Genomic DNA, 18,434 nt, shown 5'->3' on the forward strand with positions numbered 1-18,434 from the left:
CAGCTCGCCATGATTGGAGGCAGACTGAAACCATGGCTTTTTCTTTTTTCCCTTTACTTCATGTGCTCATTTTTTACAGTTCCTGCAGTCTTGGCTGTTGATAACAGCTCACTGTGTGAGACCCAAACGCAAACAGTGCTATTGACCAACAGTGAATGAAATACACCTGATTTGGCAGGCAGTTGAGTAAGACAGTTAAGGAGAGGGGACATTGTTACTTTATAGACAGGCAGCAGCAAATAAAACTTGCAAGAGGTGCTTCTTGTTTAAAGTCAAGAGTATCTCAGCATATTTAGTTCTTCTTAGAGTTTAAAGGGGAAAGACTTGCTGGATTTAAGCTATATCTCTCTAAGGGCAAGGGCCGGTGGTAGTCCCGTTACGTGATATTAGCACTGGTTTCTTTTCTTCTGGTTTTGCTGTAACCCTAACCGTGATGTGGATCTCATGTCTGGGCATGTGATTTTAATTGAATGCGACCTGAGAAAAACAGCCTGTGTTGGTATTTGCCATGCTGCCAGCACTTACGCTGTTGCGTAGTGCTTTAAAAAGAAGCAAACTGACCTGTGGTATTTTCTTAACATGTTGTAGATAGGAAAAATATCTAAAAACAAAAAGAAAAAACTGAAAAAGAAGCAGAAAAGGCAGGCTGAGTTATTGGAAAAGCGCCTGCAGGAAATAGAAGAATTGGAGCGAGAAGCTGAAAGGAAAATAATAGAAGAAAACGTCACATCAGCTGTACCTTCCAATGAGCAAGATGATGAATACCACCCAGAGGTGAAACTAAAAACAGCAGGATTAGAGGAGGCAGCCGAGGGTGAGACTGCGAATAACAACGGTCAGTGGAATCTGGAGACAGGGCTGCATAGGAGCCCAGGAGCTCCCACAGTAGGGACCCGCCAGGTCACCATGCAGGGTGACTTGGTGCTGCGCTGATGCTTCAGACAGGAAGGTGGTTCTCTCCAAGGCCTTACTGGAGAGCGTGGGGAACTGTCTGGTACTTGCTTTGTAAAATGTGTGCCAGAAATATGTTAATATTTCAAAATAGTTTTTTTTTTTTAAATGTCAAACGTCTGAGAAACACCATGTCTTTATCATGCTAATGATTGTCCTTCATTTTGTAATTAAGCTTTTACTTAACAGTAATGTACCCTCAGACCTTTTCTGAAGATTATAGAGAAGAGGGTAGAAATGGAAGTACAGCTCCATTCATGCCCATTTTCCCTAAGAGCTAAGTTTTTCTAATAAGAGTAGGCCAGTTATTTAATAAATGAAAAACAAGATTTAGAGTACCTAAAGATTTTACCCTGAGAGTCAAGAGGTGGTTTGCTCTGTAGCACATGAAATTAGCACATTTGAATTTGTCTCTTGTTGGAGGAGATAAGTGCCTACTGCACTCTGTTAAGGAGAGTGACAAGTTCTAATTCTTACCCTTCAACTTTTTAAGGTGAAGCTGAGGACCAGGAGGAGAAAGAAGACACTGAGAAAGAAAACACTGAGAAAGATGAAGACGATGTTGAACAGGAACTCGCGAACGTAGACCCTACTTGGATAGAATCACCCAAAACCAATGGCCATGTTGAGAATGGCCCCTTCTTACTGGAACAGCAGCTGGATGATGAAGACGATGATGAGGAAGATTGCCCAAACCCCGAGGAATATAACCTCGATGAGCCGAATGCAGAGAGCGATTACACATATAGCAGCTCCTACGAACAATTCAATGGTGAATTGCCAAATGGACGACATAAAATTCCTGAGTCCCAGTTTCCAGAGTTTTCCACATCCTTGTTCTCTGGGCCCTTAGAACCTGTGGCTTGTGGCTCTGCACTTTCTGAGGGATCCCCGCTTACCGAGCATGAGGAAAGCAGTCCATCCCATGACAGAAGCAGGACAGTTTCAGCCTCCAGCACTGGGGATTTGCCAAAAAGTAAGTGTCCCTTCCCATCAGGTGTCTGCTTTCAGTGGCCCAAGTGTCATACCCTTGACACATGCTGTGAAGGGAATTGGCTGGAGATGGTAAAGCCGTGTATGCATGCGTTAACCATTTTCATTTTATTACTTTTGTACTCATGAGTAAGTTAATGTAATTTAAAATATATTCTGTGCCACTAGGCTTTCTCTTCCTCTTTGCATATCAGATCCCATTTCTGAGTTCTTTTCCTTCTTCCTGTCTTTAGCTAGTGATCATACCTTGGCAGAAACCTTCCAAGCCTAGCATCTTACCCCTGTAGCTTTTTAGCATGTGTAGTTTAATTCACAATTTGTACTTCCACCTGACAGTGTTATTATATTTAGTTTTTGGTTCTTTGTTTTGTTTCGTTTCTATTCAAGGAAAAATGTGCCTGCTCTTTATTTGTAGTGAGGAGGAAGTGTCTTACTTTATTTTGAAAGTTGTTCCTGATTATAGGACTCTTCTGTTGACATTTTAAAGGAAGCAGTGTGGGTTTAAATGTGATGATGATGTATATCAAACCCTGATTTTGAGGGTGAATGCCACATGACAGATCTCTGCCTGTGGCATGCTAGGGGACTTGAGTAGGCAAACCCTGGGTGTCACACACGGTTGGTTTCCGTTCTGGCCCACAGTGGAAGAGCTCAGAAGCCTCCTCTGCTCCCTCTGCTGGCAAGAATGTTAACACATGGTGAGCCAGTTGATGAGCCAGCCCTGCAAATAGCTCAAGATGTTCTGCAGCCCCTTTGATTCCAGTAGCTGAGAGACCTGCAAAGCCTTCTTCTCTGTTACTCATTGGCCACAACTAGTCATCCTAAAGATATATATATATATTTTTTTTAATTGGACAGACATATTCTGCTCCTGTTTATTACCTTTACCCTGACCAGAGGGTTTCAAGGTGCTAAATAAAATGCTTTCACGAGGAATGTAGCCTCACCTGAGGAAAAACTCACCTCTGTGTCTCCTTTACTCTCATTCTGCTCCCATATTACTGCTGACACTTTTGGTTACCAAGTGTGTGTGTAGGGGTGTCTCCCCACCTAAACAGTTCTCCGGCACCAGCTCGGTGTCTTGCAATTAAAGTAAAGTCTGACACTACTTGGAGATAGTGTCAGATCCCAGGGTTAAGGGCTCAGTCTCACAAGACTGTGTCGGTCTCCCCCTGCACTCCCCCCACATCCATCACAAGTCCATGTTGTCACCTGTGCTTCTGAACAATCAGCTGTAAATCAGAGGTTTCTGTGATGCTGCCCTGGGGTTGGATAATTTGTTAGAGCAGCTCACGGAACTCAGGAGAACAGTTTACTTGCTGGATAATCAGTTTATCAAAAAAGGATGTAAGTCAGGAACATCCAGATGGAAGGGATGTGTAGGGCGTGGTGTATGGGAAAGGAGGGAGGCTTTCATGCTCTTTCTAGAGACACCACCCTCCCTGCAGTCTCTCACGCATTCCTTCATATTGTGGACTCATGGATTTTTTTTTTTCTCTTTAATTAACACATCGAATTGTGTGTTATCGTTTACAGCTTTTTTTTGAATGCCAGGATTATCCCACATTTGGTCTGTGTGAGCCTCCTCAGGTTGTCTCTTAAGTCCTTTTGACAGACCCCGTTATTCCTCAGGTGCCCCCTTGCTCTTCTAGAGCCATGTGCCCAGGTTCATACTTTCCCTGCCCCAGGCTGGAGTCGGCCATGTCTCCAAGTAATTTTTGCTATTGATATTTTTTAAATGTTTTTTATAATGTACATGATATATAGGAACAGTAGTATGTAAAGTTTATAAACATGCATATATTGAAATGAGTGTTCAAACATCTTTTACTGATGGAGAAAACAGTGAAAAGGTTTAGTAATCTCAAGTGTAGCGTAGTCTCTTCCCCATTTATTTTTAAGACATAATAACAAGTGTCTGTGTGAACATGGCGTGCTCGCTCATGCTTCTGTGCCTTTGCTGATGCTTTCCCTCCTGCTTGGAGCGCTTCCTCCTGTTTGTTTGGGCACACCTCTTTTCTTTTGTTGGGTCCTCACTGTGTCCCCTGGCAGGTCCCAGTTCTTGTTCCCCTCCTTTCCTGCTGGTCAGACTTTTCTTCACTGTGTGTTCATTGTTCGTTTCCACTGTCTTCCTCTTCACTAGGAGGTAAACGCTTTGAGAGTGCTGTGTATTTCTATCTTTGTATCCTCAGCATCTAACTCAGTGCTAAGATAAGCATTTATTGAGTAATGAACCAACAAATCAGTGATACCTGACTATGTTCTTCCATTCTTCCCATTCTCCCACCGTTTCCCATTCACAGTCAGAATTTTACTTTGTCCAGCACACATTCTGTCCCCAGCACCCTGGCTGTTGCGTGAATATTGCATCAGGGAGAAATAGGAGGTCTGTTTTTTTCACTGATCCTAGTCTCTTACCAAGCTGACCTTTTCATTGATCCAGTCATTTATTTGGAGGCACTCGGCTTGGGTTTGCAGCCTGGTCTTTGGATAACCGTGAACAGCCTCCCGCAGGGGAGGTGTTTTGTTTCCTACATGGAAGGCGTATGGTCTAGAGACTGGAAGTTGGCCACCAGGTACTACAAGAACATGAGGCGAGAGAAACATCCTTTCCTGAGTTTGTGTAGATCCTTGTCGTTATAGCAGAATGTATACGTTAGGAAATAGTAGAAGAAAAGCTGGGGCCACAGTGAGAAGATTGAGAAAGAACTTACATGCCAGGCTAAGGATGTGAACTCTTCTCCCTGGAGTAGTTTTGTAGCCACTGAAGGTTGAGAAGAGGAGGGTTCCTCTTGGGTTATTACTGCTGGAGCCGTAGCACGTATCTGGGCTCAGCACATCTGAAGCACAAAGGCCTGGGAGCAGGGTGGTACCTGCAAGGTGTATGTTGAATCCTCTCCCCCTCACCTAGTAGTGACCCGTGTCAGTGGCAGTGCTTGGCTAGGCTGCTGGAACATGACTCCACTCTTCTCACTCCACTGTTGCTCCTAGTCTGTTCCCCGAGGAACAGTCCCGAGAGAGCTTTTTAAAGCACATTCCCCCCGCCCCCCGACCGTGTAGCATAACCCGCAGAGGCGTCATTCCCTAAAGCTTAACAGCCCTGTACAGTCCGTCCCGGCCGCGCTCTTTCTCATATCGTTCCCCACCCGCCTCTATTTCCCCTGCTCATTCTGCCCCTCCCACACTGTCTTCTTTCTGAGCTTTCTCAAGGGTGCAGGCTTGTTTCTGCCTCTTGGCGCTTTGCACTTGCTGTCTTCTCTGCCCGGAGCTTCTCTCCTCTGTGCCTCCCTTTGTTCGGGCCTCTCCTCAAAGGCCACTTTCTCAGAAAAGACTCCCTCTCCACCCCCACCCGTGGCCAGACACCCTCATCAGTAGCCGTCTCCTTTCTCCACTCTGTTTTTCTTCTTAGCATATAGAGCTACTTGACATGGTGTGTGAATCATTCATTTTATTTATCACCCATATTCCCAACGAGTGCGTGAGTTTCCTAATTTGGGGTGTGGTGGCGGAACCTTGTATGTCTTGTCGATGCTCTTCCCAGTGCCAGGGCAATGTCTGGCACATAGAGGGGACTCAGTAAATACTCACAATACCTATTTGTGAACAAATAGGTCAGGTTTGGGCATTACATCTCCTAGTTCTGCTCTTTCTTTAGGCTGGTACTAAATCTCCTGCATATAAAGAGGGTATTCATGCCTTCCTTGTAAGGATGTTTTAAACATAAAAGTGTCAGTGTGGGCCTAGCACAGTGCCTTGCAGATGAGTGGTGATGGCGGTTTCATCACCGAGGCCCCACTGGCTGCCATCTTACTGGTTCCTAGGATCACCTCAGATGGAGTGAGAGCACAGTGCCACCCAGAGACCAGCTTATCAGAATGACTTGAGGACTCCAGCCCTTCCTGAAGTGAAATCTTCCCGCCTCTCTCTCCCCACTTTTCATTCCCTCCTTGGTAGAAGCAGAGAGCAGGGAAGAGCTCTGGTAGTTGCATAATAGTGCCTGAATTACGGGAGGGGATCTGATTTCTGGGCAAAGCAAAACTCGTACGACTGCACAGCAAGTGTGACTGTCCCTGTGTTTAAACGGGCCTTTGTGAGTGTTGTACTCAGGGAACCTTTTACAGATTACCTAGAGCAGGAAACTAGCACACTGGGAAAAGAAGTGCAAGCTGATTCTCTTTTACGTCCTTTGCGTTCTTAATACAGTTAAAATTTTGAGGTAAATTCCCTAGCATCTTTTGGAACGCATTGTGCGCTGGGTAATCACGCACAGACATGAACTAGGAGGATAGCAGCAGGTCACCAAAGAGACTTTGTCTAGTGCTCATAAACGAGGGGTATTAAATACAAAGAAACTGTGCAGGTGGCCCCTGAATTAACAGTGGTTCGGCTTTACGATGGTGCGAAAGCGAAATGCATTCTGTAGAAGCTGTGCTTCGCATTCTGAATTGCGATCTTTCCCCGGGCTAGCGATACACTGCACGACCCCGCCTTGTGATGCTGGGCAGCCCGCAGGCAGCCACGCAATCACGCGAGTGGACACCCGGCACACGTACAACCACTCTGTGCCCAGACAGCCCTTCTGTCTTTCACTTCAGTACAGGATGCAATAAATTACATGAGATATTCAACACAGTTTATTATGAAGTAGGCTTTGTGTTAGTTGTTTTTGCCCAACTGTGGGCTAACGTAAGTGTCCTGAGTGATGTTGAAGGTACTAGGCTCAGCTATGACATGTGGTAGGTGATGTGTAATTGAATGCATTTTGAACTTAACGATATTTTCAACTTGAGATGGGTTTTTTTGGGACATAACCCCATCGTAAGTCGGGGAGGATCTGTACTGAAGATGTGTGATGTTGTGTTTTTAAGGTGTTTTTCCTCTAGCTGAAGTGATTCATGTGTGATGTCTTTAGAACAACGACTGGGAGAGGGTGGCGGTTTCAGATCCCCTCTTTCCACTCAAGCACCCTTGATGGCAGCTCACTCAGTCAGAACCTGCCGCTTCATCCTCTTCTGCTGCCAGGCCTTTGATCTCAGTGGTTTGCGGTGCTGGAAGCCACGGCTTGGCCTCCCATCCTTTCTGTGCCGCGGGGGCTTTGGCTGGTCCCTCACGGGCCATTTAGAAGCCCTGGCCTCAGAGGGTGGTCTGGCTGGTGGCAGGCAGCGGGGAGCCCCTGGATCTGGCCAGCCAGGCGCTATCGTAGCTCTCCTGTGTTTGGTCTTTTTTTCATTTCTATTTTTTGGTGGAGGAGGGGTGGTCCCTTCCTCTTCCTCCTTTACTGAGAACTGAGCCTCAGAGTTTAAGTCATTTGCCAGAGTCTTGTAACTTATAGACGTAGAAACAGATTTGAATCCAGTTCTGCAAACCTCACATTCCATTTTCTTGCCTGCCGAGTCTCCTTTATTAAATGACATGAGGGATTCATCTAAGCCATTTCCAGTGCTGGCCATCTGTCTGTTGGGTCGGCATTTTTATGTTTCTTCTAGAACTCGGTTTCTCAGCCCATTCCCCGTTCCGCGTGAACACCTTGCCTCTTTGTGTGGGTCTTTGTGCTGCCGTCCTTCTCACCATTCCTGATTCCCTGTGTTTCTTCTCCTCGGCTCACACCTGGCCTTTGGTGAGGCCTCCCTGTGGATCACCGTCCTCATACAGAGGGGCGTGGTGCAGGGCAGATAGCAGGAAGGGAACGTGTGCGCCTGGCTGGCTTGGGTTGATCCGTAAGTCTGAGGAACAGGTCTTGAGGGTTAAAACGTTGCCAGAGTTCTCTCGCATTTTCTGGCCCCTCCTGGGGAGCTCTGTGGGCGCCCCAGGTCCTGGGTCCTGCTCATGGTGCATGCAGCCTGGCCTTGCCGCCCACCTGGGGTGCCGAGCTCCACAGCACGGGTCTACCCAGAGGAGGGACAGTCATTCCAGCAGTGCCCACCTTCGAGTGAGCTAAAGGGTGTTTAATATTCTGCACTGAGCGGGCTTTTCTGTTTTGTCTGTGAGTACCATTTCAGAATTACTTCTGAAATGAATGAAAAGCCATGGTTACATCTCATCTTTACCAGAAATCCCAGCTTGCCGGTCAGTTTGAGGTTTGATGGAGATGCTGAGTCATTTCAGCATTTTCTGTCTGGGCCTCACCACATTATTCTTCTTTGTCCCTGCCGCCTGGTTAACTGTGCTTCCTGCAGGCCTGGTCTGTGCTTGTCTGAAAAGCTTCTCTGGCCCCGCAGCCCTGAGAATCCCGGCCCCGTGCCTACTGTTGAGAATTCCTCAGGGTTGCTGGGGGTTGAGAGTGGCTTGAGTATTTGACGAGTTCGTGAGGGACCTCATAGGGCCTGGGCCGTCTCAAGAGACCTCTGTTCTGGAGTGTTCCTTGTCCACAGCTAAACCAGAATTGGTTAGTCCCTGCCTTTAATCTGTATTTGTTAATCGGCCATCATCTAACTCTTGAGGTCTCTGTGCTCGGCCCAGGCAGAGGGAGAGGTGAGGGCTGTGGGCCACTTAGGAAGGGATGGGCACACCCTGGGGAGCGTTCTCTCTACCCTCACATTAAGTAATAACGCACTTCTGAGCTAGACGGGGTCCATTAGGGAACTGGCGTGGCCTAATGAGGAGCAGCTATAAAAGATGCAGGAACCAAGCAGGGCTGACCTGCTCGGTGAAGGATCGGGAGAAAGGAGAAAGGGCAAGGCAGTGTCCATGGGGTCTCTGGGCAATTTGCTCTCTTGTGAAGTATTTTCCGGAGATGGAGACCAAGAATTTAAATTCTGTTGAGTTCAACTTACAGGATTCCAGGCCTAAATGATCACCCACCACTTTTCTAGAAAAGGAGACTGTGCCCAGCAAGCATTGTGTGCACACATGCAAACCACTTATCCCAGGCACTAACTGTCCTGCTGTTTGCTCATGCCAGCAAAAACCCGGGCAGCCGACCTGTTGGTGAATCCCTTGGACCCACGGAATGCAGATAAAATTAGAGTTAAAATTGCTGACCTGGGAAACGCTTGTTGGGTGGTAAGTAGAGTTTTCTTTCTAAAACATTTCGGTTGTGATCATGTATTAGAAGATGCTTTTTCTCTCGTTTGATGTCTGTGTTCCTCCACGGTAATGCAGTCTGTTCCCTTCCAGCATAAACACTTCACAGAAGACATCCAGACGCGTCAGTATAGATCCATAGAGGTTTTAATAGGAGCAGGTTACAGTACCCCTGCTGACATTTGGAGTACGGCGTGTATGGTAAGCACGACCTTTGCCATTTTCCTCTGTGTAAAGGCTCATCCTTTTAGTTCCCGTGATGGGCCAGCCTCGCCAGGGCCTGTGGTCTAAGCTTTCTGACCGTGAAGGTTGTCCACTGAGGGGTGGGTGAGGGGAAGGTGGCTGCCTTGGGTATCTTAAGAGACCTTCTCTGGCGTGTCCTGCTGTGTGTTTTGGTTTGGTCTTGTGAGAGACGACCTCGCGAGGCCCTCTGTAGCCCACGGCCCCGAGAATCAGACCTCCGCTGTGGTGACAGTGACTTCAAGGAGTTCCTGTTGGCTCCTGAAAGCTTGCAGGTTGTACGCAGTTTTCCCCCTCACTCAGGCTGTGAAGGAAGATGAGACAGCTGTGATTTAGGGGAAGGTTGTCTGAGGGGTTCTGACAGACCTTATCTCCTTACTGGAGAGAGAGGATTTCCCCATATACCAGTGTTTAATCTCTCTCCTTCTGTTAAGCAGAATCTAGAGACTGTTGTGGCTTACTGCTCTAGGCTGTGTCCAGCCATGTCTGAGGCACCAGCAGCCGCCTGTACCCTGTTTGACCAGTCTGTTCCCTTAGGCAGCTCAGCGATGGTTTTCCTCAGGGCCTCAGGATGCCTCTTGTTTCTCCAGTATGATGTAGCCATTTTTACTGCCACTTGTGTGCATCAAAAGTCTGGTTGTGTCTAAACTCTCCTCAGCCCCACCAGTGCCTCTTCTCACCTACTCCTTACCTGTGAACCGATAAGCACGAATGGTCCCTCGTCCATAAGCCAGTTCCAGTTTCTCTCTTGGTCCTGTTTCCTGGTCAGTTTGTCACCTTCCTCTTAGTGGGCTGAGCTTTGTAGTCCTTTGTTGGAAAAGGGGATGCATGTGTCTCTTGCTTCACGTGGTTTCATGCTTTCCTCATTTTTTTCTCCAAATTCTCCTCTGATATTTAAATGAGAGGGCATGGCATGTGTGCAAAGCTTGGTACGTGTCTTCTCACTAAAAAAACAATGCAGAGTAAGTGTAATTGTCTGTTATTCAAGGATTAATGTAATACTTCTTTTGGGTGTGTCCTCTGATGCTAAAGTATAGCACTGTTAGCAAGTCGTGCTAAAACAACATGAAAAAAGGGGATGTTCTGTTTTTTTTCAAGTTTGCAGCCAGTATGGCCCAACAGATCTAGAACAGTGTGCCTTTCTGTTCCCATGTTGCTCTGATGGGTGATGCCAGAGAATAATTTTAAGTTTCTCAGTTAAGTATCAAAAACTGAGCCCTTGCCTTGCTAGGTATGGAAAAGGAGGGTTAAAAGAATTGGTAGACCAGATGGCTGGGCCGGCCCGGGGGTGGGGGGTGGGGGGTGGGGGGCTGACTTCTGAACGAGGGAGGTTATTGGAGTGGGAGGAGGGCAGGGGTCGGAGATCATGAGCCAGAGGCCAGGGGGTGGGGGGTGGTAGCCACTCTAGCCTTTTTTCTTTTTAATAACTCTTTTTAAATTAAAAAAAAAAAAAGAGAGAGAGAGAGAATTGGTGGACGTGTCATGGTTCCTTAGAACGCAGGGCCTGCTGTGTGGGCAGGGGTGAGGCTCCCTGTGGGCGAGTCGGGGGGGGGGCAGCGGGGAGGGGGGCTGGGGGCTGGAAGCAGTGGGAGGCAGCGGCCAGGTCAGCAGAAGGGGGCGCCGTCAGCAGTGGGAGCTGCAGGGGTGTTGAACCTCAGGGTGTGGTGAGGTCAGGCCCTCCTCCTCCCCAGCAGCACAGAAGGGGCTGTATCGGGGCTGCCCTCGTTTACACTCTGCAGAGTCTTTCAGCTCTGAAATCCTGTGCTTCTAATTCGGGGTGTTAAATTTTGGTGATATAACCAGAAAAATAGGACAAGATCACAGATGTAGTAGGATAATGGTGGAGCTGTCAGTACAGTTTTATACCTGGCTTCCTGTCTGGCCTCTGTGAGATGAGGGTCCGCCCCTCCACGCAGCCTCCTGCCCTGCTGAGCCCTGCAGTTGCTGTGGGCGGTGGCGTCAGCGTCAAGAGCAGACTCCCGCGGAGAAGCGCTCACTCCGTCTCCTTTGCCTCCCGCTTCCCAAGAAGTGAAGCGTAAGGTCCCTCAGTACTTCTAGGGCTGCTGAGGAAGTTCTTTTTAATCAGTTTAAGGGTGATTTTCTGGGAGTGGGGGCAAGCCTTCATTCCCCACTCCCCCCTCCCCGGAGGCCGTGGCTGAGAGGTCCCCTCTTGTTCTTCGTAGAGAACCTGGTGAAGGTGAGGCGTCTTTGCCCACCCCACCCTGCTGTTGAGGTTTAAGTAGGTAACGGTACATTAAATTCATAATACCAAGCTGTCGTGAAGCTCCAGATTGTTCTCGGTGGTAAAGCCCAGGGTTCTTTGTTATAAAGGGCATCAAATCTTACAGAGACGCTAGTGGAGCCGAGAGTGGTGGCTGGTAGCCATGTTCACTGGTAAGCGCCTGTGCTGCTGGCAGGGGGGAGAGCTTTCACCACTGGGCAGGGGCAGCGCCATGAGGCAGAGCAGCTGGGCTGTGTCAGGTGTGGAATCTCTTCTTCTTTTCTTGAGCTTTGGAGCCCTCCAGATGTAAGTGTGCATGACCTAAAAATTACGTGTGGACCCCGGCATTGGTCGCTCTGCACTTGTGTTTCAGAGTCCCTGAAGAGGCGTCTTCCCGTGGGTTCCATGGTGAGCCTCAGTCAGCACTGTAGAGACAAGAAAAGCCAGTCTGACCCATTTCACCAAACTTCTCGGCAGTGGTCACATCACAGAAGGCACACGTGACCTTATTTATTCAGAATGGGATACTTGACGTGGGATGATGGCATTTCAGGAAGGGGGGTATCTGGTCTCCCCAGAGCCTGAGGACAGAGGCTGGTCCAAGGGAAAGCTCTCTGAGGCGGTTGGGCCGAGTACAGAGTACATAGTTCCCAAGTATTAAAAATAAACAATAATAATAGAGGTTATATTGAGAGTAACTTATTGAGTTGAAGGCAATAATTTTTCATGGTTTCATAGTTGCCAGCATATATGCAAGTTGTAAAGTACAGAGGCTGATGTTTTCATTGTGATGTGTGTTTACCCTGCTGTCTGTGTCCTAGTTGTTAAGAAAAATCTCATCATGCTTCAGAGAATCAGGACCCGATAACATGACGGGGGGAGCCTTCATCTTGCCTCTTCCTTTTTTCTTCTAAACCATTTCATTGATAGGCTTCTTCAACTTGTGTTTCCTTGGAAATACATGGGTGTTAATCAACATGGTCATCTTTCAAAGAACACTCAGTGGACATATCTTAGTGCCAGGCTGTCAGAAATACATACAACCAGACTGAAATGTTTTTGAACATTAATTAGAAGAGTGAGGGAGGCCCCAAGGACGGTGAAGAGCAGCTGGCGCTCCCCTTTGGCTGCGTCACGCGACTTCTGGGTCTTCTCTCTCCATTAGGGTTTCACCCTTTTCTCTTGGCTTGTGTCCCAGATGAGAAAGACGCTTCTGGCCATTCAGTGTGTCATCCACTTGTTCCCCATGGACCTGTGGCCAAATGTGAGGTGTTTTACCCTGATGTGCGATTGGCCCTAGTATCTTTATGGCTTGATGGGTGGAGCGGGGAGGCCCTGCAGCACCTAGACGACTGCCTGACGTACTCTGTGCTGAGACTGGGCACATCAGACCCAGGTCTGGTTCAGGGCAGGGATCCCGAGTTATGAACTGGTGCTCGTCACAGGGTAGCTGGCAACAGGCTTGGCATCCCACTTCCCTCTCTTAAAAAAGAAAAATACAAGGTGAAGAGATGTGGTCCTGGGCTAAGCGCGCCCACCTGGGTTTGTGAGAGGGGCCCCGCCCCAGGCAGACGAGACTTCCCCTATGGTTCCCGCCCACGCCCTGTGATCCTCGACAGAAGCGCAGAGGGTGGGCTGGTGCGGTGGGGCTCATCGAGGCGCCCGTGGGGAGGGCGGTACCTTGAGAGGAGCGGGCGGTGCCCTGGCCACTGACCCACAGGCATCGGTGAAGCGGGGATGGCCCCTGAGGGCCTCCAGAACAGCGAGATCTTAACGCACAAGAGAAGTAAGTATGGGAAAAACCAAAAACGGGATTTAGCTTGTTCTTTGTAAAACTTCTTTTAAATTCTCATTTAAAACATGTTTTTAAAAAAGCATGGTATTTGATCAACAGAGCGATAGCAGTTGTCATTTTTATGTCTTGTTAGCAAGTTAAAGCTCATAGTCCTGAGATGATTTTATGAACAAAGGAAGTGGGCTCAGTGGCAGCAGTGGGAAAGCAGTGCCCCTCCCGTTCCCTCCCGACCCCAGCACCCTGGTGGGCACAGCCCTGTAACCAGGAAGCCACTCTCCTGGCCGCCCTCGGGCGGGCTGCACGGGGGTCTGCCTCCTCCTGGCCCCAGAGGACAGAGCAAGAGGGGCTTCTTTGGTTCTAGAATGTCCTTTGGTTGAGTCAGAAGTGAATGAAGTGACGATGAGTTGCTGAAAGGAGCCCCCGGTTGCTAAGACATGAAGGTCTTTGCTTCAGGAGAGCAGCCGCACCCGTGGTCCAGGGCCAGGTTAGCCTGCGGGTTGCAGCTGGGCTCTGGGGTCAGACAGACCTGGACCTTGGACTGAGCCCTCGTTCTGCTGTTCAGATTAGAGTGCAGTGCTCTGGCCACGCCTGCACCCGGCTGCTTCCTGCAAAGTGCAGCAGAGGTACAAGAATATTTCTGAAGCTTCTTTGAACTTTTGGGAAGAAGAGAAAGCCTGGTGTTGAGCCCTTTCAGGAGACTCTTTGGTTTGATTCAGATCCTCATAAAATGTAGGTCTCTTGTACCAGAAAAAGTTGCTGGCTTGGGGCCTGTCTCTGTGAAGTGCTTAGCATGTCATCTGTTGTATCCTAGGCATTTGAGCTGGCAACGGGAGATTATTTGTTTGAACCACATTCTGGGGAAGACTATTCCAGAGACGAAGGTGAGTATTGCTGCCTGCTGAATACCTCAGTCCGGGTCTCCTGAGAGTCCTGAACTTCTGGAGAATATTGTCTTTTTGCACCGAAATAGAGCTGTGTTTTGGTTTTCAAGCACCAAATTCAGATGCTTTCCCTTTGAGCTTGAAGCCCCCTCAGCTGCAGTGACTGGGCAGAGCCTCCTGGCACCGCCGACGCTTTGGAGAGCCCTCGGGCGTCAGCCCGCCCTCGCAGGCCTGAGCCCAGCTGGCCGGGAGAGGACAGGCCGGACGAACCCGGAGCCTCTCCGTGGACCTTTTGTCCACTGATCTGCTGCCCACTTCTCTGTCCTGTTGGGGGCTGAATTTAAAACCAGGGAACTCTGGCTTGAATTCCCATCTGCAGACCTGACCATCTCCATGCTTATTTGCTTGCGATGCTGGGGTAGCCTGGGGTGAGCTGGCGTCAGTCACTGTTAATGCTCCAGACGGGGCCTGAGGCCTGCCAGTCCCAGAAGCCTCTGCATGGATGTGCTGCAGACATTGTTGATTTGAATCTATTTCTGATTTTTTACTAATTTCAATTTTTTCCCCCTCTTCTTTTATCCCATCCTTCTTCCCTCTGCCCCTCCCATTCCCGTATCCTTTTTTTTCTCTCCTCCATAGACCACATAGCCCACATCATAGAGCTGCTAGGCAGTATCCCAAGGCACTTTGCTCTATCTGGAAAATATTCTCGGGAATTCTTCAATCGCAGAGGTAGTACCTCTTCTTTTTGAAAAGCGCCACGATGCAGACAGAAATGGAATAGCAGCTGCTGATTGTAGCATTAATGGTGACAAAGGCCTTTCTCCTAAATTCCAAAAGCAGCCCAGCAGAATTCCTGTGCTGACTTCAGAGTCGAGAAGGAGCCCCTGCTTGGCCCCGTCCTGCGGCCGCCCTGTGCATCAGCTCCTCTGCGGTGCCTTGAATCTGGCCACTCGGGCAGAGCCTGTGCTCTGCTTGTTGACGCTGCGCTCTGTTTCTGTCTGCGCGGGCGATGGCAATGTCTGCATGCAGTGTACTGATTAAATTGTCGTGTGTTTCTGTTTTGCTGGCAATGTTTCCCAATGCAGATCACATAGCATTGATCATTGAACTGCTGGGGAAAGTCCCTCGAAAATACGCTATGTTGGGGAAATATTCCAAGGAGTTTTTCACCAGAAAAGGTAACGGTATTTATGCAACACTAATTTTCAGCGTAATCCTCTCCCAAAGGAGAAATTGTGCGTTCGCGTTTGGGCAGTGGAGAAAGATCTGGACTTACCGCTGGGGGAGTCTGCTGAAGAAGGCCCTCAAGAAATAAAGAATCATCTGATATCTGTGGAATAAGGATTTTGTAAGAGAACAATCTTCCGAAAATCCTTTGACCTCCTCCACACCTCTCCTTTACTCTAAGCACCAATCCATGTATTCAAGTATTTGTAAAAGAGTTTAAATGATTTTTAGAAAGCAGCTAGGCTTACCTTTCCATTTTCCACATTGTTCCTGGAACCAGAGTGTTTTTGCAGTGGAGCAGAGGTGGCCTAGAGACTGGACTTAATGACTGTCCATCTGCGTCCTGTCTCATGTGTCTGAGCTGTTTCTGTAGGGGTGTGGGCCTGTGAAGTCCTGTGTGCCTCACATTCTTATAAATTAGATGCTCTTCTCCCAGTGCATTACCTCACACTGTACTGTAGGTGATTTATTTTAATATTACAGTTCTCGTTGATCTTCCTTGGCATGACCTCGAACAACTCTCTTTGCCCTATGTAGTCCCTAGTTAGTGATCAATTTTTTTGAAAAAGCCCTGGGGAATTTATTTTTACAGAGCCCTTCCCCAATGCCATAGTCTTTGATGTGAGCATAGATAGTCCTCTTAACTCATGTTTTTCCAGCTTTGATTTGGAGGGGGGGGGTGCAATTCCCGTTAAAAAAGAACTGTTTAAAGTTGATGTGAGCGGGACATGGAGTTTCTAGAAATTTCTGCAAGTACTAGATACTCTATCTCCCCTGCTTTAGCCAAATTTGGAAAACCAATTTGACTTTTTACTTTCCTGTGAGATAAGGAATTCTTGTAGAGTAATAACCTTTTATGATATACTTTGGTGATGTTCAGCTAACCAGTCCTGTCTTACCCCTTAAATTCCATCTCCCCGTGAATGCATGAGGCCTGAGAGCGAACCATGCCAAGACAGTGGTTTCCTGCTCACGTTCTCTGAGTGCGTTGACCACAACTCATAGGTTTTTTGGGAATACCCGTGGGTAACCTGTGAAATATGTAACTGGATGCAATATCTTATTTCCTTTTTAAAGCTCATCAGAGGATAAAAAATTGTCGAGGAAAAATGTTCTTCGGACACGTATTAATTTTCGTTCTGAGACTCTGGTCTTCGAGTCTGGGTCACTTAAGCAGGTACAGGGGTCCCCTGCCACACCCAGACTCTCACGCAGTCTCAAGTCGTGCTCAGGGCAGTGTGTTCAGTGGCACAGCTGGGGCTGGAGCATGCTGGGGGGCTGGGCACGGCGTGTCACGTCGTCTCCGAGGCTGTCAGCGGGGGTGACTTCCAGTGAGTGCATCCTTGATACAAGGAGGCGTGAGAGGATGTCTGCACCACGCGGCGCATTAGGAACTGTTTCCGTTACTGCTGAAGCAGAGTTATAAACAGGATAATGCTGTGCGCATTGTGAACTGGACAGCAGTATGACTGAGAGAGTAGGCTGTTTCCTAGGAAATTTCCAGAAAATGTTATTTGAACATAGTTGAAGCAAGGGAAAGCTCTGGATTATTTTGGCCTGGGATGGCGTGGCTTGGGGAGTCGTGTTTATTTTAATCAAAGCAGACTCCTTCTTCCACATTTCAGGATGTTTTCAGAGCCTATGGGAGATGGCCCGGGCCTCAGGAGGACTTGGCTGGTAGATGACCTGCCCCCAGCTGTAGCTTTCACCATTGTCAGGTGGGGAGGGCAGCCAGGAGCTAGCAGCCTGATCTGTCAGGAAAGTAGCAGTATCGGCCTGCGGGTGCCCCGGAGGGGGAGGGAGAGGGCCCGGGAGGGCTGTGGCCCACAGGCCCTGATCCTCGAGCAGAGTGGGCTGCGGGAGCCTCCTTCCCCACCTCAGGCATCAGGCGGGGTGGGGGCCAGCAGCCGGCAGAGGCACACGAGGACTGTTGCTTTACTTGTGCCGCTGCTGCCCTTTCCTCTGTAGCGCGGGGGCTGTTTAGGGTGGCTGGCTCTGCCGTCTCTGTCCGTGGTCTGTGGGTGAGGAACCAGTGCTGTGCACGGTGGGGAAGAAGTTGAAAGAGGAACAAAAGGGGGGGCCCCTGAGTGGTGAGAAAATGAAGTCAGGCAAATGATTTGAAGGTACCCCTGCCAGCAGCCTGTGGTCGGGTTTGCTCGTGGAGATGGCTGCTCTGAGACTCTTGCTCCTGTTAGGCTTTGCCCCTGGTCTGGGCTGCAGGGACTGGGGGCAACGCCTGCTGAGTCCCAGCCCAGAGCCAGCAGCGGGCTTGGAGCCCTCTCCTCATCCCACCTGTGGGGCTCCTTCAGCGGACTTGATGAGCGATGCCTGGGGGACTGATGTCGGCGGGTGGTTGGTTCCAGCCCACAGCTCTCTGTCCTGGGTCCCTCATGCTGGAGGGCGGCTTTCACACTGGCCTTTCCATAAGCGCCCTACTCCTCGGACAGGTGGACCACTGCCTGCGCCCAGATGGGAGTATACAGTGCTTGCGCGGAACCTTGCTGTTCCATCATCACACTGTTACGTATGTGTGCTGTAGGAGTTGTGTGCGTGGGCTCTGTTTTGAGGAGCTTGTTTGAAGGTGGCCTGTGGAATTGAAGTGCATCTGGCATCCGTGGTAGAGATAGGCCGACAACACATGGACTTGTGTTACTGTGGTGACTAGAGTCCTTTTTTCCTTCCTTTGGATGATTAGGCAAGAAATCCCCTAAAATGACTGGGAATTGGGACTTAAGTTCTTTCCTGATGATTGTTTGTTTATGGTAACTGTGGAACTCAAAAGGGATTTAGGGTTTTCACAGAAGTCTCGGGAATAGTACGAATGAGGGCCTGTCCTGAAGTCGATTTCACCATGCCCCTTGGGATGAGGGGAGTGATTGGTTGCATTAAAAATGTGTTTTGAAAAAAAAAAAAAAAAATGTGTTTTGGCATTGCCTGCCCCAGTAAGGGGAGTGAATATACGTTTTGGAAATAATGGGCTCTTAAATGTATCCATTTAAAATTTTTTCTAAAATACCTTTGTGCCAGAACTGATAGAGAAAGGCGAAATTGAAAACTGCTCTTAATTTGCTTCCATCACGTTGGCAAGCAGTGGGACTCG

The 18,434-nt window shown here is 48.7% G+C and overlaps 1 protein-coding gene across 5 annotated transcripts in view; it reads left to right on the forward strand.

Annotated features, from left to right (window-relative positions):
* The window catches only part of SRPK2 (SRSF protein kinase 2), a 221,545-nt gene that overhangs the window by 194,364 nt on the left and 8,747 nt on the right, over positions 1 to 18,434 (forward strand). For 2 of the 5 annotated variants that reach the window (XM_068550421.1, XM_068550419.1), the window contains 7 exons: positions 589 to 835; positions 1,445 to 1,927; positions 8,846 to 8,946; positions 9,061 to 9,168; positions 14,035 to 14,104; positions 14,744 to 14,836; positions 15,193 to 15,285. In XM_068550421.1, coding sequence (XP_068406522.1) covers positions 589 to 835; positions 1,445 to 1,927; positions 8,846 to 8,946; positions 9,061 to 9,168; positions 14,035 to 14,104; positions 14,744 to 14,836; positions 15,193 to 15,285 — 1,195 coding nt within the window. The remainder of the gene's footprint in view (positions 1 to 588; positions 836 to 1,444; positions 1,928 to 8,845; positions 8,947 to 9,060; positions 9,169 to 14,034; positions 14,105 to 14,743; positions 14,837 to 15,192; positions 15,286 to 18,434) is intronic. The other 3 variants (XM_068550420.1, XM_068550423.1, XM_068550424.1) reach the window with 3 other exon arrangements.

Source organism: Eschrichtius robustus, chromosome 8 (genome assembly GCF_028021215.1).
Source record: "Eschrichtius robustus isolate mEscRob2 chromosome 8, mEscRob2.pri, whole genome shotgun sequence".
In the NCBI taxonomy this organism is placed as follows: domain Eukaryota; kingdom Metazoa; phylum Chordata; class Mammalia; order Artiodactyla; family Eschrichtiidae; genus Eschrichtius; species Eschrichtius robustus.